This window comes from Candoia aspera, chromosome 9 (assembly GCF_035149785.1).
Source record: "Candoia aspera isolate rCanAsp1 chromosome 9, rCanAsp1.hap2, whole genome shotgun sequence".
NCBI lineage: Eukaryota > Metazoa > Chordata > Lepidosauria > Squamata > Boidae > Candoia > Candoia aspera.
In genome coordinates this window covers 4487225-4504053 of record NC_086161.1, presented here as the reverse complement: position 1 = coordinate 4504053, position 16829 = coordinate 4487225, and the positions used below count along the sequence as shown (strand labels likewise).

Sequence of the window (16829 nt, the reverse complement as noted above, 5' to 3'; positions counted from 1 at the left end):
GTTGGCCTGTCAGGAAAGTGGATATGACAGCAGTCATTGTAGAACTGAACAGTGAGCGTTGCTGGTACCTGACAAACTTCTGAGAGAGGATTTTTGGGTTAGGGTCCATATGTCATTCCTCTTCCTTGTTACCCAAATATCCATGTTGTGTGCTTTCATTGCCTGCCCAGGAAGCCTAATGTGAGTAGATTTGTAAGGTATGATCAAGCATTGACAATTGCCATGAACACAGAGAAATGAGTTTAAACAGCAGCTCTCACCAGCACGGTCAGTAATAAGTAATGGCGGAAGCTGTAGTCCAACAGCATCTTCAGGGCTGCGTGTTACTCATTCCTGGACTAGAACAGCCAGTCAAATTTGCATGGGGAACATCAATGATAGAAGACTGTTACTTTCATTTTTCTGTGCATGGACTTCTCAGAGCGACTTGTGAGGAATTTTGCAAAGCAGGACACAAGATGAGGTAGATACTGGGTCTAATCCAACAGTGCTTTTTTTACGTTATTCAGAAAAAACGCTAGCTCACCTCATCTTCAAGAAAAAATGATGTAAGATTCTATCCATTTTTGCATCAGCCATGTACAAAACAACTGTTTCTAACATAGCTATATAGCAAGCTTAGTAAAATAATACTAGAATGGCAATGATTGGACCAGTACTAGGGTCAACACACCACTTGGCTGTGGAGCTCAGCAGTATCCTTTCTCTGTCTGAACTACTTCAGTGGAGTTATTATGTTGACATAAATAGAGGAAAGAAGAACAGTAGTTAATTGTTTTGAGCTCCTTAAATGAAAGGTAGGATATAAATGTAATAAAGAATTCATAATTATTCCAAACAGAATAACAAAAATCCAGTGTTTCCAGTTATTAAACTAACCAATATTTCTTATTTTCATTATGATTTTGCTGCCTGAACTCTGGGGTTAAAAAAGATTTTTCCCTCTGTATGCTGCAGTACAGTCATAAAAAACTTGCCTCTGTTCTCATCCCAAAAGCTTCTCGCTATTCATTCCCACAGTACTCACCAGCGTCAAGGGTTTGAAGTTTCCCTTATTAAAATGTAAGAACAGAAGGCTGCAGTGTTCTGTATTTCACACTTATATGCCCGCAGAAATTATTTCAGCATTTGCTATAATTCTTGTGATCCTATTTCTAGAGTTGAAAATTGATAATACCTACTGAAGTAAATACATAAATGGTTTAGGAGAACTTAGTTGATTCTTTTCTTCCTCACTTCTAAGGGGAAATCATTGATAAGGTACAAAAGCAAAGTTGTAGCACAATCAGAGGTCACAGTTTAACACAGAGCGAGGTTCATTTCAGTGTCTTGAAATCAGTGAGTTAACCTGGATGGAGTTAAGATTGGGACGAATGACAATATAATGTTAGCTTCATTGGCTGGCAGACAAACTACTGGAATCTCAATGGCAAGATTGCCATAAATTACTCTAGCTATAGGCAACTAAAGACCTTGTGAATTCAGACTCCTGTTCCTCTGAATATCAGGGATATATAGGGGAAAGCTCTATCAAGGAAGGACATATTTTATTTAACACATTAAAAAAACCCCTCCAACAATCCCGGAGTGGATAATCTTTGATTTCAAACTGTTCATCATCAGCTGCTTGATTTTTTTTCCTCTATAATTTTTTTAACAGTAAGAACTTGCATAGAATTGCCATTTAGAAAGTAGAAGTCATGTATGAAAACCCACATCAGCCAAGGATTTCCTGATTACTGACAAATTATCCTCATTTAACCTTCCATAATGCCATGGAGGTAGATTCCTTATCGTCTTCACTCAAAACCATTTTGTAATGGTGAACTCAGAGATATGAGATATTCTCTAGGTATGAAGTCATTAGAATACAGATTTTTTTTTAGGGCAGTTTCATTATTGTTTGTAAAACAATTGGGGATAGGGTCTTTTAAAAAAATAGTGCTAACACTGACTTTCAGAAACTCACAGTCTCAGATGGTTATTCTATCACTCTCTGCTGGTGGGAGATGACAAAATCCCTTTCCCTCTCCCTGTTTAACCCTGTGCTGTACTGGCTTGCTTTCTTAAAAGCTCTACAACAGAATGAAGAAAGAAAAACTAAAAATCTGACCATGGCAAAATCTCTGAGTTCAGCTTGCTGGATGCTTTTTCCTATTTGTAATTCTCTGACTAGACCTCCCTTTCATGAACTTGTATGAAAGACATTTGTTCTCCCTCTTTCTCTATGATCCTGTTCTTCTTACTCACCTGCTTCAAAGCTAGGAGTTTGATATCTCGGCCTAGATGGGTTGATATAGACCTTGAGATACCAAAAGTAACACTGATTATTTTTCCTTGCTCCCTTACCATCTAAAAGAAAGTAACTCTCTCATCAATTTGAAGATGTCCATAAGATGGTATAATCTTTTCACCTGGTGTAATATGCATTTGTGAGTCTGCTGGCCTCCTTCCTTAAGTCTTGTTTTGGTTTTTCACATCCCATACCTCAGATTCCATAGAAGCAATATTCTGAAGAAGCATTTTCCTAGTTTAGCTGGAAGGGCTTTCACCTAGTGCTTGGAGAAGTAAGAATGTTAGAGACTCAGTTAAGACAAGCAAAAGAGCACTGCCGTTGGGCTCCCTCCCAGCCTAAAGCTTTGATATGCTCTCAAGAAGCTGGGGTGCCACTTTATTAATTTAAAAATAGTTCAACACTGTGTACAAGTCTCATGTTCTGTAAAATGGAACATTAGCTTCTTTTCTGCCATCTCCCCTGCTTTATTCAGGCTCGCTGCTGTTTGTCACCTTCTCCCATTCCAAACTCTCATCGCTTTGCACGGGGGAGTCTGGTCCTGGCCGAACACGAAGACCTTGGAACCTCCGGCATTCGGGGCACACCCGGATGTGTGTGCAACCTCGGGCGACCAGGGCAGCTTCTTGTGCAAGTCTCTGCGCCAGCTGGTCAGGATCCCCCCCGCCACAGAGTTTGCCGTTGCTGAGGGTGGTGGTGGTGGGGGGGCGGGCTCTCCGGTCTTCTTGCGTAACGGGGCGAGTCCGGAGAATAGTCCCTCGCCTTTGGCGGGGGTGAAAACTGTCCTTGCAGAGAATGATGCTGCGCAATTCTGACACCATCTCCTGGCAGGCTGATATCTATCATGGGGTAAAAAAAAAAAATAGAATATTGGAACACTAGTGCTTAAAAGAGTGTTTCAGCATCACTTATTCTCAACTGTTAGAAATTCTGTTTGTAAAAACCCTGCTTATCTGTGATGCTATTCGATTTTCTTTTTCTTTCTTTCTTTCTTTCTTTCTTTCTTTCTTTCTTTCTTTCTTTCTTTCTTTTTCTTGCTCTAGACTTCAGGAAACTTTATTCAACTCTGGATCCTGAAATCCTTGCTGATATCAATACTGATACCAATCAAATATATTTGAATGTCTTTCTTTCTGCATTCTCCTTGAGGGCTAACAGTGGGAAGTGGGCCTTGGAGACTTCATGACATCTAAATCTGAGATATTTAGCATGTGGAGCCTTATACTGGGTATTATTTTTTAAGGCAGCCCCCTTTTCTTTCTGTAATGCCTGCAATGTCTTATTGATACTGTCAATGTATATCTTCCGACGTACATTCTGAAGGGCATACGTAATTATGGCATAAGTCATAGAGAACAATTATAAACTAAATTATATAAATTATAAACTAAAAAGTCAGATTTTTCCCTACTTTTTCTAATCAACAATTTCACACAATAATGCCTCAGTTTATACTGAGGTTACATAACTAGTTACATTAACAAACCTGAATTGTTCTACAACTATTTAACACAGCTGAAACATAAATATCAATTTCTGCAAAATTAGTTAAAAGCTTCCTGTCTTTTCCTCAGATAGGATTCCGCAAGAGGTCCCTAGGGGTTCCCTGGGAGATCACGACTGATTTAAAAAATTATTTGAAATGTGGGCAACTTCACATTAAGATGTATGTTTCATTCTTTATTTTCAGTTTAAGAACACTGTTCATGCATATATACAGGCCTACACATGAAACAAATGTAATAATTTTGTAACTTCTGGCCTGTATTTGAGCCTGAATGTGCAGGGGTTCCCCGTGGCCTGAAAAATATTTCAAGGGTTCCTCCAGGGTCAAAAGGTTGAGAAAGGCTGCTCTAAGCTTTCCAAAAAGCACAGGAGTCCTTAAAAGATAGCGGATTTTACAACTATCTGGACATAGATGGATTGAAAAACTTTACATAATCCTATCCAAAATAATCCCTAGTACTTGTGTATGTAGTGTGGTTTTGACATTCCTAGTAATTGTATAATATCATTAGAAGATAAAGGAATATTACCATTTCCATATTGCAGATTGTGTCAGGCTACTCACACAGCTCAGCTGTAAATCTCAGAAGATGGCTTACAGCCACAATTCAGTTAGGCTTGTCTCTTCATTAAATGGAGTTATATACACACTACAGATTTGCCCACTGCAGTATAGTACACAGAAGTCGAAACTTTTATATAAGTCTCTGCAAAGGTTTAAATTCTAGGCTTTTTTCACTTTCTTCTCTGTGTCAATGACTACTTGGCTGCTTTTTTTAAAAAAATATTTTTTTATTATTAATTGTTCAAGATATAATTAAGGCACTGTTCTTATACAGCAGCAAGACTCTTCTGCTTAGCTGCTTTCTTGATGGCATTGGGAAGCACCTATCTGTGTTGACTTAGGTGTTCTCTCTAGCCTGAGAACCACTGGTTCCTACCTCACCAGCTTCATTCTTTGTAGATCCAAGGTTGAATGTCCTAGTGAATTTATAACAGAGGTAATAGCAATAGCAGTGGCTCCTTGACCGTAACTCAGCCTCTTAATTACTATACATTACTTCTCATGCTATATTACTTCTGCAAGGAATTCTGGCACTGCGTATCAAAAAACGCAACTTTACCAAATGAGATCTTAAGTGTCCAGTCAGTCAGAATCTTATGTCTTATGCAGGCCAAATCCTGTGGTATCCTTTGAAAGATAAGACTATATCAAATAACAGAAGGACATTTAGAAACCCTTCCTCTAATGTATTAGCAGTCAGGTAATAAGCAATGCTTCTGCCGTGGGGCACATTGCCAACTTGGCTGATCTCATTGCTGAGCAACTTTGGCTCTGATTAGTACTTGGATGGAGGAACCATCTGAGAATTGGGAGCTCCCAAAACAAAAACCACCCCAAGTAAGGCATTGGCAAACCACTTCCATAATGCTACCAAAAAGCTGTATGGATGCAGTCACCGATTGTGCAGTCTGACTCAAGGGCATCTTTTCCTTAATGATGGTATAGAAAAAAATGGGCACTAGGCCATTTGAAAATAGCTAATAAATTATAACTAGAAATTATAGTTATACTATAGTATGTAGTATATAGTTTTATACTATACTATAAAAACTATAAATTCCTTTGTGAACAATATCCCATTTTCCCAACTTTCAATAGATTTACAAACTCCACTTGGTCTCCATTTCACTTCATGTTATTCTGAATGTTCATTAGTAATCCCAATATATTGACAGTATATTTGTTCTTACTGTAGAACTCAGCAATCATTAGGGTGAAAAAAGAAGAAGGTGAAATGTTTTTTTAGAAATCTTTCCAGGTTTCCTTCCTTTGTACTCGTTCACTACCATTTAGTCCTGACTAACCTCAGTTCCACCATCGATTTGTCTGAAAAACAGCTTTGCAGCTTAGTGGCATTGGCTTCGTCACAGAGCCAATCATATTTAGTGATGTGATGATATTAATTCAGAACAAGAACAGAACTTGCTGAACAGGTATCGTTTGTGCTCTGATTTAGCTTCTTATGTCCTCAGTGCCATCATCAATCATACCATTGTTAACAAGGGTGAAGGAGGACAATGTTTCAGATCAGAGAATAGTCTCAGCTCTCCATGATCAGAGATATAAAGAAGCTTAAGAGAGGCATGGCTGCTGAAGCCTATGTGACAAGTCTAGGGGTTATCTTACACATTAGCAAGGGTACCTAATATTTTATTTGTTATATGGAGCCCATCAGATGTTCTTTTGATGCAACACACTTAATCAAATATTAGAGCATGCATCTATAAGAAAAAACTTACCTCAGAATGTTCAGAGTGTCGGAGACTCCATAAGAACTCCAGCATTGCCATAAAAATTGCTACGATTAAACCACATATCAGAACCACAAAGATTCCACCTATGTTCTCCATTCCTAGACCTATCATAAAACACACACAGACAGAAACAGAAACAGCATTAGCATGATAGGCTAACTTCTAAGAAGCCACAAACTGCTGCTAGAGTCTGCAAGCAGTGATTTGTGTGATCAACTGTGTGACAGCCTGTGGGAAAGTCTCCCACCCACGATTAACACTAAATTAACCTCGGCATATTAGGCAAATATGCTACATAATATAATGGCAGAACAGGATCTTAGCTAGGTTTCCTTGCATGCAAAGTTTGTATAAAAGCATTGCCTTTAATAACCCAGCACATTAAACTAAAGAACAGAGAATAGCTTGGTAATTGGGTGCCCAGCAATGACATATTACAATTTACCAGTTTCCAGTATTGATGAATTAATTATATAAACAAATGTAGGAATTCAAGCTAAATTCATGAACACTATGAATATTCTACTGAAATATGTTTATAGCATATACTAGGTTTTTTTCCAGAGATAATTCCTGCTCTCAAAAGAGTTCGAACACAGTGAGGATGGCTACTCTAAAGTAAAATGAGTAAGTATTAGAGATTTCCTCCTTCCTGCTGATGGAGAAGAGACCATATAGAGTCACTCAGGAGAACAGATAAAGGCTGAGGAGCTTTATTATCACCTTCTAAGGGCTTCACAATCTGAAGCTTCTCTGGGAGGTATGAACAACTGCTGATGGATATTCCTGAATAGCCAGTAAATTCAGAAAACCCAGAGTGTGTTCTAAATGACATAATACTCTCTGCCGGAATACTGGAGCCATTATGAAGTTTTAAGTTCATTTATTTCATGTATTTATTTATATTTCAAATTTTGTCACTGCCCATCTCACTCAGAGCGAAGTTCACCCTTCTCTGCAAACTCTCTCAACTTTCTGTCCTGTTCCTCAAAAAACCTTTTTTCTGACAGGTAATTCTCCCTCCAAAGGGACAATCTTCGAAAGGCTGTTTCCAGGTCACTAGAACCTGGTGTTCCTGGTTTCTTGTTCGTCATTTCTCAGTGGATTCAGTTTCTAGGATGATACTATTAGTCTTGTTGTCTGTCACAATATTGGAAATGTCTCCTCTACAGAAATTGGATCGTGGTGTGCTGACACAGCTAGAAACGGCCAAATCCATTGTGGAAGACTGGTTAGATCCTGGGATGTTCATCGGAGATGGAGTTAGGAAACTCTGCTTTACCACCCAATTGATGTTTTGTACAGTGTCAAAGACTCTCTTGTAATGTCAGAGCAGTCAGTATCATCAAGATGCAGCTCTTTTCACATGGAGCCTTCAATTTCCACAGCTAAGGAATCCATTGAAAAAAGGCCTAATGAATAGGAATGGCGTGATACAGAATTTGGCACTGTCTTGTTCCTAAGGTTCTTCAGTTCTTCTTGTGCCTCATGAAGCATTTCCATACAAAGGTGTTGGTTATCACCTTTAAAGCCCTATATGGCATGGGTCCAGGTTACCTGAGGGACCGCCTCACCCCCATTACATCGACCTATCCCACCTGGTCAGGCAGAGGGCGCATGTTACGGACCCTGTCCTTGACAGATTGTCGATTGGCAGGGTCCAGAAAGAGGGCCTTCTCTGCCGTGGCCCCCACTCTTTGGAATAATTTACCCCCAGAGGTGAGGCGGGCCCCCACTCTCCTGGCCTTCAGAAAGGGAGTTAAGATTTGGCTATGCCACCTTGCTTGGGGTGAGAGGCGGGATAGTCAATCATGGGGGTGGTTGGTACCTTGATGTGGCCCCGGAAATTTTACTAAGACCGTCTTGGATTTTATATTTTATATCTTGTATTTATGTATATTTATATTTTATAATGAATCTTTCTTTTATTCACTTGTAAACTGCCCAGAGTCGTCACAACACGAGATGGGCAGTGAAGAAATATGATGAATAAATAAATAAATACACTCTGCATATTTATCTTCCAGGTGTCCTAATTTAGCTCTGAGTTGCCTTTGGGCATCGTTAGCTACTCCCAAATGTTGGACAAGTTCTTTATTTTCCACTGAACAAGCTTTTGCCTTTTTCTGCAGATCCACTATCTGAGAAGATGGGTGATTTCTTCCTGTTGTTGGGCAGCATCTTCAGTCTTCTTAGCTAACTCTTAACTAACTCTTCAGAAAGGCTGGCAGTCTGAATATTTGCATCTCTGAGCTCCTTCACACAATCATTTACAAGTTGGTCCTCTTTCTCTTCATAAGTAATGGTTTCAGTCTTCAACTGGCAGGCCTCTGATCCAAGGACAACATTCTCCTCTTCAAGATCCTTCCTTTTGGAGAGAATCAAAATGAAAGTAATTCTGGACAGATGAAAATGATTCATTCCTCTTCAATGGAGTTGACAGGTGGATTCTGGCTCGCTCTCTTCAGCAGTGCTGGTATAAAACTGAAGCAGCTCATCTTTCATGGACAGCTCATGACGCAGTTGAGAAACCTCTTCCCTGATATGCTCTACTTGTTCTTCAAGAAATCCATTTCTCTTAGTAAGAGTTTTATTCTTCTTTAGGAATGACTGGCCAATTCGAGCAGCTAATTCTAAATCCCACTCTTTCTCTTCAAGAAGATGTGTAACGGTGGTGGATTTCGACAGAGCCACTCGTTCTCAGGAAGGAGGGAGCACATTCCAAGGAGGTGGAGGAGATAAGTGGATGCACAGTCTGGGGAGCAATGGTGGGAAAACGAAGAGGTTCAGGATAGCCCCACCCTGGAGCCTCCCAGGTTATTTCCCCTTCGGTTAGGGAGAGTAGCTTTAGTCTGGCAAGATTCTGTCTGTACGGTGTGAGCAAATAAAGAACTGGAGTTTGAATGGATTGATTCTTCGTTGTTTTGGGCTGAGCCTGACAGTAACAGCATCAATGTCATTGTATGTTTTAGTCATCTGGCCCACTCATTCAGCACACAGAAGAGACACTGAAATATTTTCTTTTATCTGCTCAGTTGTTGAGTCAATATTAGCATCAGGAGAAATGAGCTGAGTATGAAGCCAACCGCCGTGGCCATAACCGTAGATTGCATCTGCTCTTAACGTGTAATGGGGGAGCTGCTCTCCCAGCAGACCGAAGATTTCAACTCTGGGAAGATCAGTACTATCGCACACATTGGTAATGGTGCCAGTGTCTCTGTATCCCCTGTAGCCTGTCCACACGTCATTTTCCACAGCTTCACTTACACAGTGCTCTTCAAGAATGGCTTTACTACAGGCTAGGACTGCATGAGTAGTTGTCTCAGGAGAGGGCACAGCAGCAGCCAAAGAACAGTTGTTCAAACAGAGTCACTTGTTGAGATGGGCGGCTATAGAAATCAAATAAATAAAATCAAATAAGATAAGATAAGATAAATAAAACTGTGGCTTCCAGCTTGGCGACTGTCACAGCAAAGTGCCAACTGCCATTGGAGGGCCAATGCAGGAGACTGGGTCTGGCAGGGATCGGCAATGCAATCTTCCCTCTTTGCTGTTGGCTTCCTTGACAATTCAGGCACAGGCTTTCCAAGGCATCATGCAGTTGCCACTGCAACGGCCTCACATAACGGGCAACCATGGTGGTGCATTTGCAAGCGGACCTTCTCTGGGGCTTGCTGTGCTGTAACGGTTGTCTGGTGTAAATGGATCCCCCTCCAGACTTGGTGGATCGAGCGGCACATGAGCAGAGGGGCTGGTGCTAGTGGCTAATCACTGTACTTCCTCCTCTTCCCTTGGGCATGTTGCTTGCTTGGTTTCAACACTGCCTCCGGTTTGACTTCGAACTCAGATGAGTTAATAACACGATGGTTCATTTAAAGCATTCTATTCATTGATTCATTTTTATTTCAGTCTTTGTCCAGCATAAGTATAAAATACAGAATATAGAATTATTCACAGAATTCTCATGTATTTCTATTACATGGGGCAACTTGTACAGTAGTATTAAAAGTTGATAACTTAACATGTATTTGTTATAACATACAAGACTAAGAACTGTAAAACTAAAAACTGTAAGTGAATGGATCTATTTTATGCTATAAAATGCCTACATTTTAATCATCTGGCAAGTATTTTTTTTCTCTACAGATATACCTAAAGAAAGAACAGATGGAATTGAGAGAAACAAATGGCAATCAAATAAATGACTGAGTACCAATATCTTGCCTGGGGCATCATTAGAAATCGAGCAAACAAGAGAGCAAACATGTCAACATGAAGATTACAGGTTAAATAAAATGACAAAACCAGAACAATAGGCAAGATTAATAATGGAAAAGCACATATTTTGATCTGTGTCAACAGGATGCAACAATTTATTAACAGTATGGAAAAAGTCCAAAATTCTGCTTGATACAGTTAATGATAGTAGAGTTTTTTCTGGAACTGCTTTTCTTTGAACAAGAAAACAAGAAGATACGAAAAGAAACTAAATCAGAGGCTTGAATCAGTGGGAGAGTGAAGACAGAACTTTAGAATTTGCCTTTGACTGTTGAGTGAGGCTTCATATGGTTACTTCATGTAGTATTGGATATCTATCCCTCCCAATCAAAAAAAGAAGGAACTGTTGAGATTTTAGGCGACAATGACTTACAGTGAATCACTATAATTTCCTGCCAAGGGTGCCTTTGGTAAATGGGTGGCCATGTAAATATGTTAAATAAAAAAATTCCATTGCATTCACCAAGGGCTTGCACACACAAATAATTCCAATCTTCTGTATGCTTTGCATGACTTCAAAGCCATTCTTGTGTTCAGCCTGTGAAATACTGATCTCCCTTTTCTAATAAAATACATTGAATATATAACTCATATCTTACCACCTTTCCTCTATTAGAAGCTCGGGTTTAAAAACATAAAGTCTAGATTAACCTTGCTGAGACCGAGACAGCATATCTGTATCAATAATTCTTGCTGGAAGCAATGCACCTTTGGCTGTGATGTTTATTATGGGACTTGGGTAGACTTCTGTTGATTGAACAGAAGACTGATTCACAAATGATGTGATGGCTTGTATCAGAGCTGCTGAGTACAATCCTTAATCAATTCAGACACCTATAAAAGTTGCTTCTCTCCTCTTGAGCAGTAAATCAAAATGTGAGAATCCAAGATTTATTGACAATCTCCACAGTCCTTTTAGAAGAAAGCCTCACCACTCCTCCTCGTAAATCATTGGCCAGTTGTTTTATTTGCAAAAGTTGAGGATCATATCTCTTTGTGCCTCCCCAGTGTGTTTTCAGGTGTTCCTACCATGTAACAAATCACAGTGGCAGAAGCAGTGATTCTTCCACAAAAGTGCCAATTATAAGTCTGGGCCCACAAAGAAGGGAATCTGGAACTGGCAGAATAAGTCAACAGAAGAAGGGCAGAGCTGAGTCATTACAGGCCCCTGGAAGTCTATGTAGCATCTCCCACCAGTTGCCTCTAAGTGGGCATTTGAAACATAGCCACAAAAATGGAAAAGGCTGCTATCTCTTTCCATTTTCCATTTTCCTCCCAAAGTCATTCTGTTTTAACAATTTATGCACTTAAAAGCAAAGGACGTGGTTTCTAATTGCCCCATGAGGTAACAGCAACAATTGAGGTTGTCTGTCTCCTGCCAGGGTTGCTCTATTCCAAGCTAGGGTCATAACCCACCACTTGTAGTACAATAACAGCCCTGAATGCCTGAGGCCCCTCGCTCACATAAGAATTTGCCCCCTACTACATTGGCTGACCGAGATCCGTCAGAGCTCGCTCTCTTCCGCTGCGCTCCTCATTCACTGACGGGTCCCTGAGGGCTGCCCTTCTACTCTCCTTCTCCCTCACAGTTGTAACTACTTCATAATTTATCAGTTTATTTTTGTGCCTTTGAAGCTTAGTTATATGTTTCAGATGTCAGGATAAAGCAATTAGCGCTCTCACTGGTCTCGGGACGTCTGAGGCTGACCAGTGAGGCACTTAAAAGGGCTCCTGTAACATAATCCCGTCTCTGGAGAATTGGCCTGGAATTTACACAGGACGTCTGGAAACGGCTGAGAGCAGAATGTCAAAAGCAATACTGAACTTTCATTAAGAAATAATATATATTTAAATAAGAACCAAATCAATGGGAAGAAAACAATCTGAAGTTTACACACACACACACACACACACACCGATATTTTAAGCCACTGATGGAAAGAACCAACTTTATTTCAAAAGGGCTTCTAGGATGTCCCCCCACTTTCCCAATTTTTTTCATCTTTAGGGTAAAAAATAATTTGAAGCAAAGACTGTTTCCAAACATCCACTTTTCTTTGCCTGTGAACTACCCAACATACGGAACACAAATGATTTGCCAGATGAAAGATACAGACTGCTATCCTGTTTGCTTTTCCTTCATGCTTGGTTTTCCAAAGCAGCATAAATGAATACTATACAAGCCTAGATGTTTTTGGCTTCTAAGAGTCAACACTTTTCCTTTGGCCAGAATTCTTTCAGTCTTCTACGAAAAGGAAAGCTTTCAGCTTTAGGTTAGAAAGGATGTCATTAAAAGAAAAAAGAAAAGTGCCATAACCAGCAATAGCTTTGGGCTGCCATGAAGTCAGGATAAAGCCATGTTTTTCTGGCAATTTGCATAGTTTTCTCTAAAGGTCTTGTCCTTCAGCTCTAGAAATATATTATTAGCAACTGTTTCACTTACCCTCACACTTTTAACAGTTCTATAGATTATGTGATTGACCATCAACCTCTTCTGATAAAGTTCTATTGCCTTTTAAAGGACCGGCGTTTGGATAGCATCCCTTGAATTATTTGTTTTCTGCTGTGATGCAGTGGACATTCCTTAGAAGTACCTTTGCTCTCCACATGCCTCCAGTTACCTGGTTGCTTTCAGCCTTCTTGCCCCAGGCAAGAACACACAGCATGAGCCACAGCAGCCACCGCCTTGACGTTCTCCTCACCTTAGGAAGAATCATTTGTTCCGCAATGATTCTGTCCTTGTGCTTCTTTATTACCAGACAAACCACTGGATAAAGAAGGTGTTTGTTATTACCCTTGGCTCGATGGTCCTCTTCTTTGGGACACTGTCCTCCCTCCCACCATTTTCGCTTCAGGATTTCAAGACGGTTGGTCTCCTGCAGCTGGAGAATGGCCAGGTCAAACTCATCGCGGAAAACAGAACCTGTAAAGCCAAGATAGCAGATCAGAGACTGAGTGAAAGAATAAGCAACTGTTACGTTTGTTCAGTCTCAGGGGATTTCCATTTTCCATTTACATCAATTTCTTTTTGTAAAACATTGCAGAAAATCTTGAAAGTCAGATTAAAAAAATCTTTTAAAATGTGTTGTTGCCTGAGTCTTTAAAGGTACAACCGGAGAAGCTGTTCTAAAACTCTCTTGATGTAGTCTCTGAAGATGTACTGAATTAAAGAAGAACTAAGATATTTCTCCATTTCTCGAAAATCTTAATTTGTCGATTGCTGAAACTTAGAAGTCCTTCGTATTACGGAAAACACTTCTCATAGTGATATTGCTCTGAATACATTCCTATTTCCCCCTCTTCCTAAAATAAAGCAACAGGGCATATAGAACTGGATAGGTTCAGTTTCCCAACAGGGAGATGGATTCATTTTCCCCTCAATCCCCACAAGAAATGTGGTTTCTTATCTCTTATTTCAGAGGCTCAAAGAGAGTTCTTCAGCAAGCAAAGCCATCAGACAATTCAGCTTTGGGTTATGAAAAACTTTTCCATGTTCTTTTTAGGGCTGAGGTCCTGCATAAAAGGAAGAGGCTTCTGTTATTTTATTAATTTGTATGATTTGCATATTTGAATATAGGCTTTTCTTTTTTTTGCTGCTTGCCAAGCAGATATAAAAGTGTGTGGGTTGCGTACAGAGGTGAGTCCAAGGGAGATCTAAATCTTCCCCTAAATTTGCCCCAAGCTCTGTTGTCACTTCCCTTTTCCCTGCCTTCTTTTCCTAGGAAGATCCCTTCTATCAAGGGACCACTATATTGTCCACTTCTGCAATGACTGTCAGCGACTCCATGAGGCTTCTTAGCTTTACACCATGGATTAAATCTTGACCCTCCTGCCCTTCATTCACATCAAGCACTCTATTACTGAGTTAAAATTTTTACCTCAAAAGATTTAGGGTTAGGGAAAATGTGGCTGCAGTTAGGTCAAAAGGCCTCTATCTTCTCCATCTGACCTCTTCTGTGCATGATGTTGCCTTCCCAATTCCTTTTTAAAGAGCTGTAGTCAAGGAAGTTAGTTCCAGCCTAACGTCCTTGACTATGGAATTGTGACAAGGCATGATGTATACAGGAGGGAATAGCTATTTTGTGTCAGCTGCTTATGTTTTAACCACCTTAAAGAAATAAGTTTCCTATCCTAAGGCAGTCCTTGCACACGGACAGCTCCTGATGGAAAAAGTACTGGAAACAGGGAATGATTGCAAATGGAGGGTGTTATCAAAGGACTCACTCTCTAATAAAATTCCCATAAATTGTGCTATTAAAGTGGATGTAATAAAGGTGGAACTTTGTTCATCTCGTATCAGATGATAACAGTTCCTAATAAAATCTCAAACATGTATACCAATTTTTCCCCCAAAAGTTAGGAATTGTAGAGAGCCAAGGAAATGACCTTGGAGAAACAAGGCAGAGACAACAGTAGCAAAACATGCTTTAAGCCCAGGAAACAGAGAAAGTGTGAGAAAGAAACTCAGGCTGACTCCTTCATAATTCACTAGAATATAAGAGGGAAAACTCAGTTCGGCTTTCAAGGTTCTGCAATTACACCCTATGTCAATAAAATATTGTTCCAGCTAGACATGTGGAGTCTGTTTTCTAACCTGGCCTACCTCAAAGGGCTGACAGGAATCACATCTTTTCTCTTTGCTTCATCTTGTTTGTCACAGAGAACCTTTTCATAGATATCTTCAGGAGGCAAGGGGAACAACAGAGCTGGGGGTGGGGGGTGGCATGGGTCCAGCCTACAATTGGAAGAACTCATGTTACAGAGTTCCCTACCCACTTCCTCAGAATTCACAGGTGGAAATGAATTCCAGGTAATATCTCAGTCACCGATTCAGACCCAAACCCTATGTATGTGAGCAATGTTATCAACAGAGTGTTATACAAATAACTGACAGTGACCTACAGAATGATCATCTAACATACTTCCCCAACAGGTAGTGGGTTTGCTGAGCAACATCCTGTTGACACCATAAGGGAGGAGAAACACTGATGCTCTACCACCCTTATTGCCACAGGGTAGGCTCAAATATGTTTCAGTCAGATTCAATTCTAATCTTCCACCACTAAACTAAAGAGCTTCCTGGGATTGGAAAACAGGTTGCTTGGGAGCAATCATATAGAGTGGTGTGGTTGCCTCCCAACCCCCAAAGATGATATCATACTTAGTGGCACTACCTGTCAGTCTGTTGGGAAAATCCCCATGCATCTCATGGAATCCATCTGGATCCATAAGATGCTTGGAGAAAACTATTTTAATCAGTGCCTCCTACTGTGCAGAGGTCACAGGAGGTAACAAGCTTCGTTTGGATCATAAAGTGATCCGACCACAGCAAGATTGGTCTTGGCTTTTCTACTGGTAGCAATTTGATTCTTGTACCGAATTATTTTACTCCTTTGTTTTGAAAAATATACAGCAGCTGCCTAAAAGCTATCCAACAGTATTATAAAGTGTCCAGTAGATGCAGTTAAACTAACAAACTTGATCTTCCCCATCTTATTGAAACTGAGTATTGATCTACTATGAACTAACGGCAGACCAAATGTACATGATTTGGGGAATCTCAATTAAATAATGAAGAAATAATAATTTAGGAGGCCACCCAGATAAATACATTAACCAGGCAGAGATATATACATTAATCAAAAAGACAACTTTTTGAAGATCAGGAACATATAGGGAGGACTGCAAATTCATAAGACACTGTTCTGAATCTGATTTGGTCCATTAATGCCCTGAACCTCTGCAGACAGCTCAGAATAGCTAGAATTTCACTTCGCTGCCTACCGACTGGCATGCCAATCCCGTAGCCCTTGGTGTCCAGAAGGCCCCCGACCTGCGTGAGGTTGCAATTTCGCTGGCGGTAATACTCGTTCATGGTGGACTCCAGCAGGAAAGCATAGTTAGAGTTGAGCACACGTGCAATTCCTTCCTCGGTGCTTTTAACAAAGACACTTGGCTGCTTAGAATACATGTAATTCCACATTCTCTGGTATGTCTGGTACCGTGAGTTCTTAACGAAACAAAACAAAACCAAGGAGCAAAGATAAGCTTAACATGCAATGTTTGGATACAATGTCCTAAAGAGCCAGATACGGGCTTTATTTATTATTTATTTATCTATTTTACAGAATGAATTCAGTTCTAATGGCCTCAATCAGCAAAAGGCTTACTTGGAAAAATGTCATGCTGGAGCCTCCATGGATTGTGCCATACTCAATAGCTGTCTGGTCAGCAAGATCGTCTACTGATTCAATGGGCACATCCATGCGCTGCACGGTGAGAAAGGCTGCCAGGTTAGCCGTATAGGAGGAGATGATGATCAAGGTAAACGCCCACCTTGAGTGAAAGAAAAGGAAGCAAAAGACGAAATGGAAATGGTCTGTACTTTGCATCTTAGAGCTATCTCCTCCCTTCTGAAAGGTGCTAAACATCC

At 40.2% G+C, this 16829-nt stretch overlaps 1 protein-coding gene and 1 pseudogene across 1 annotated transcript in view; both read right to left on the bottom strand.

Annotated features, from left to right (window-relative positions):
* Positions 1-2609: 2609 nt before the first annotated feature.
* The window catches only part of GRIK4 (glutamate ionotropic receptor kainate type subunit 4), a 202122-nt gene continuing 187902 nt past the window's right edge, over positions 2610-16829 (bottom strand). Inside the window, exons 15-19 of the mRNA XM_063311199.1 lie at positions 16567-16732; positions 16181-16406; positions 13191-13319; positions 6104-6222; positions 2610-3132 (exon numbers count right to left, since the gene is read on the bottom strand). Coding sequence (XP_063167269.1) covers positions 2761-3132; positions 6104-6222; positions 13191-13319; positions 16181-16406; positions 16567-16732 — 1012 coding nt within the window. The 3' untranslated portion in view covers positions 2610-2760. The remainder of the gene's footprint in view (positions 3133-6103; positions 6223-13190; positions 13320-16180; positions 16407-16566; positions 16733-16829) is intronic.
* LOC134502729 (trafficking kinesin-binding protein 1-like) lies at positions 6753-9109 on the bottom strand (annotated as a pseudogene).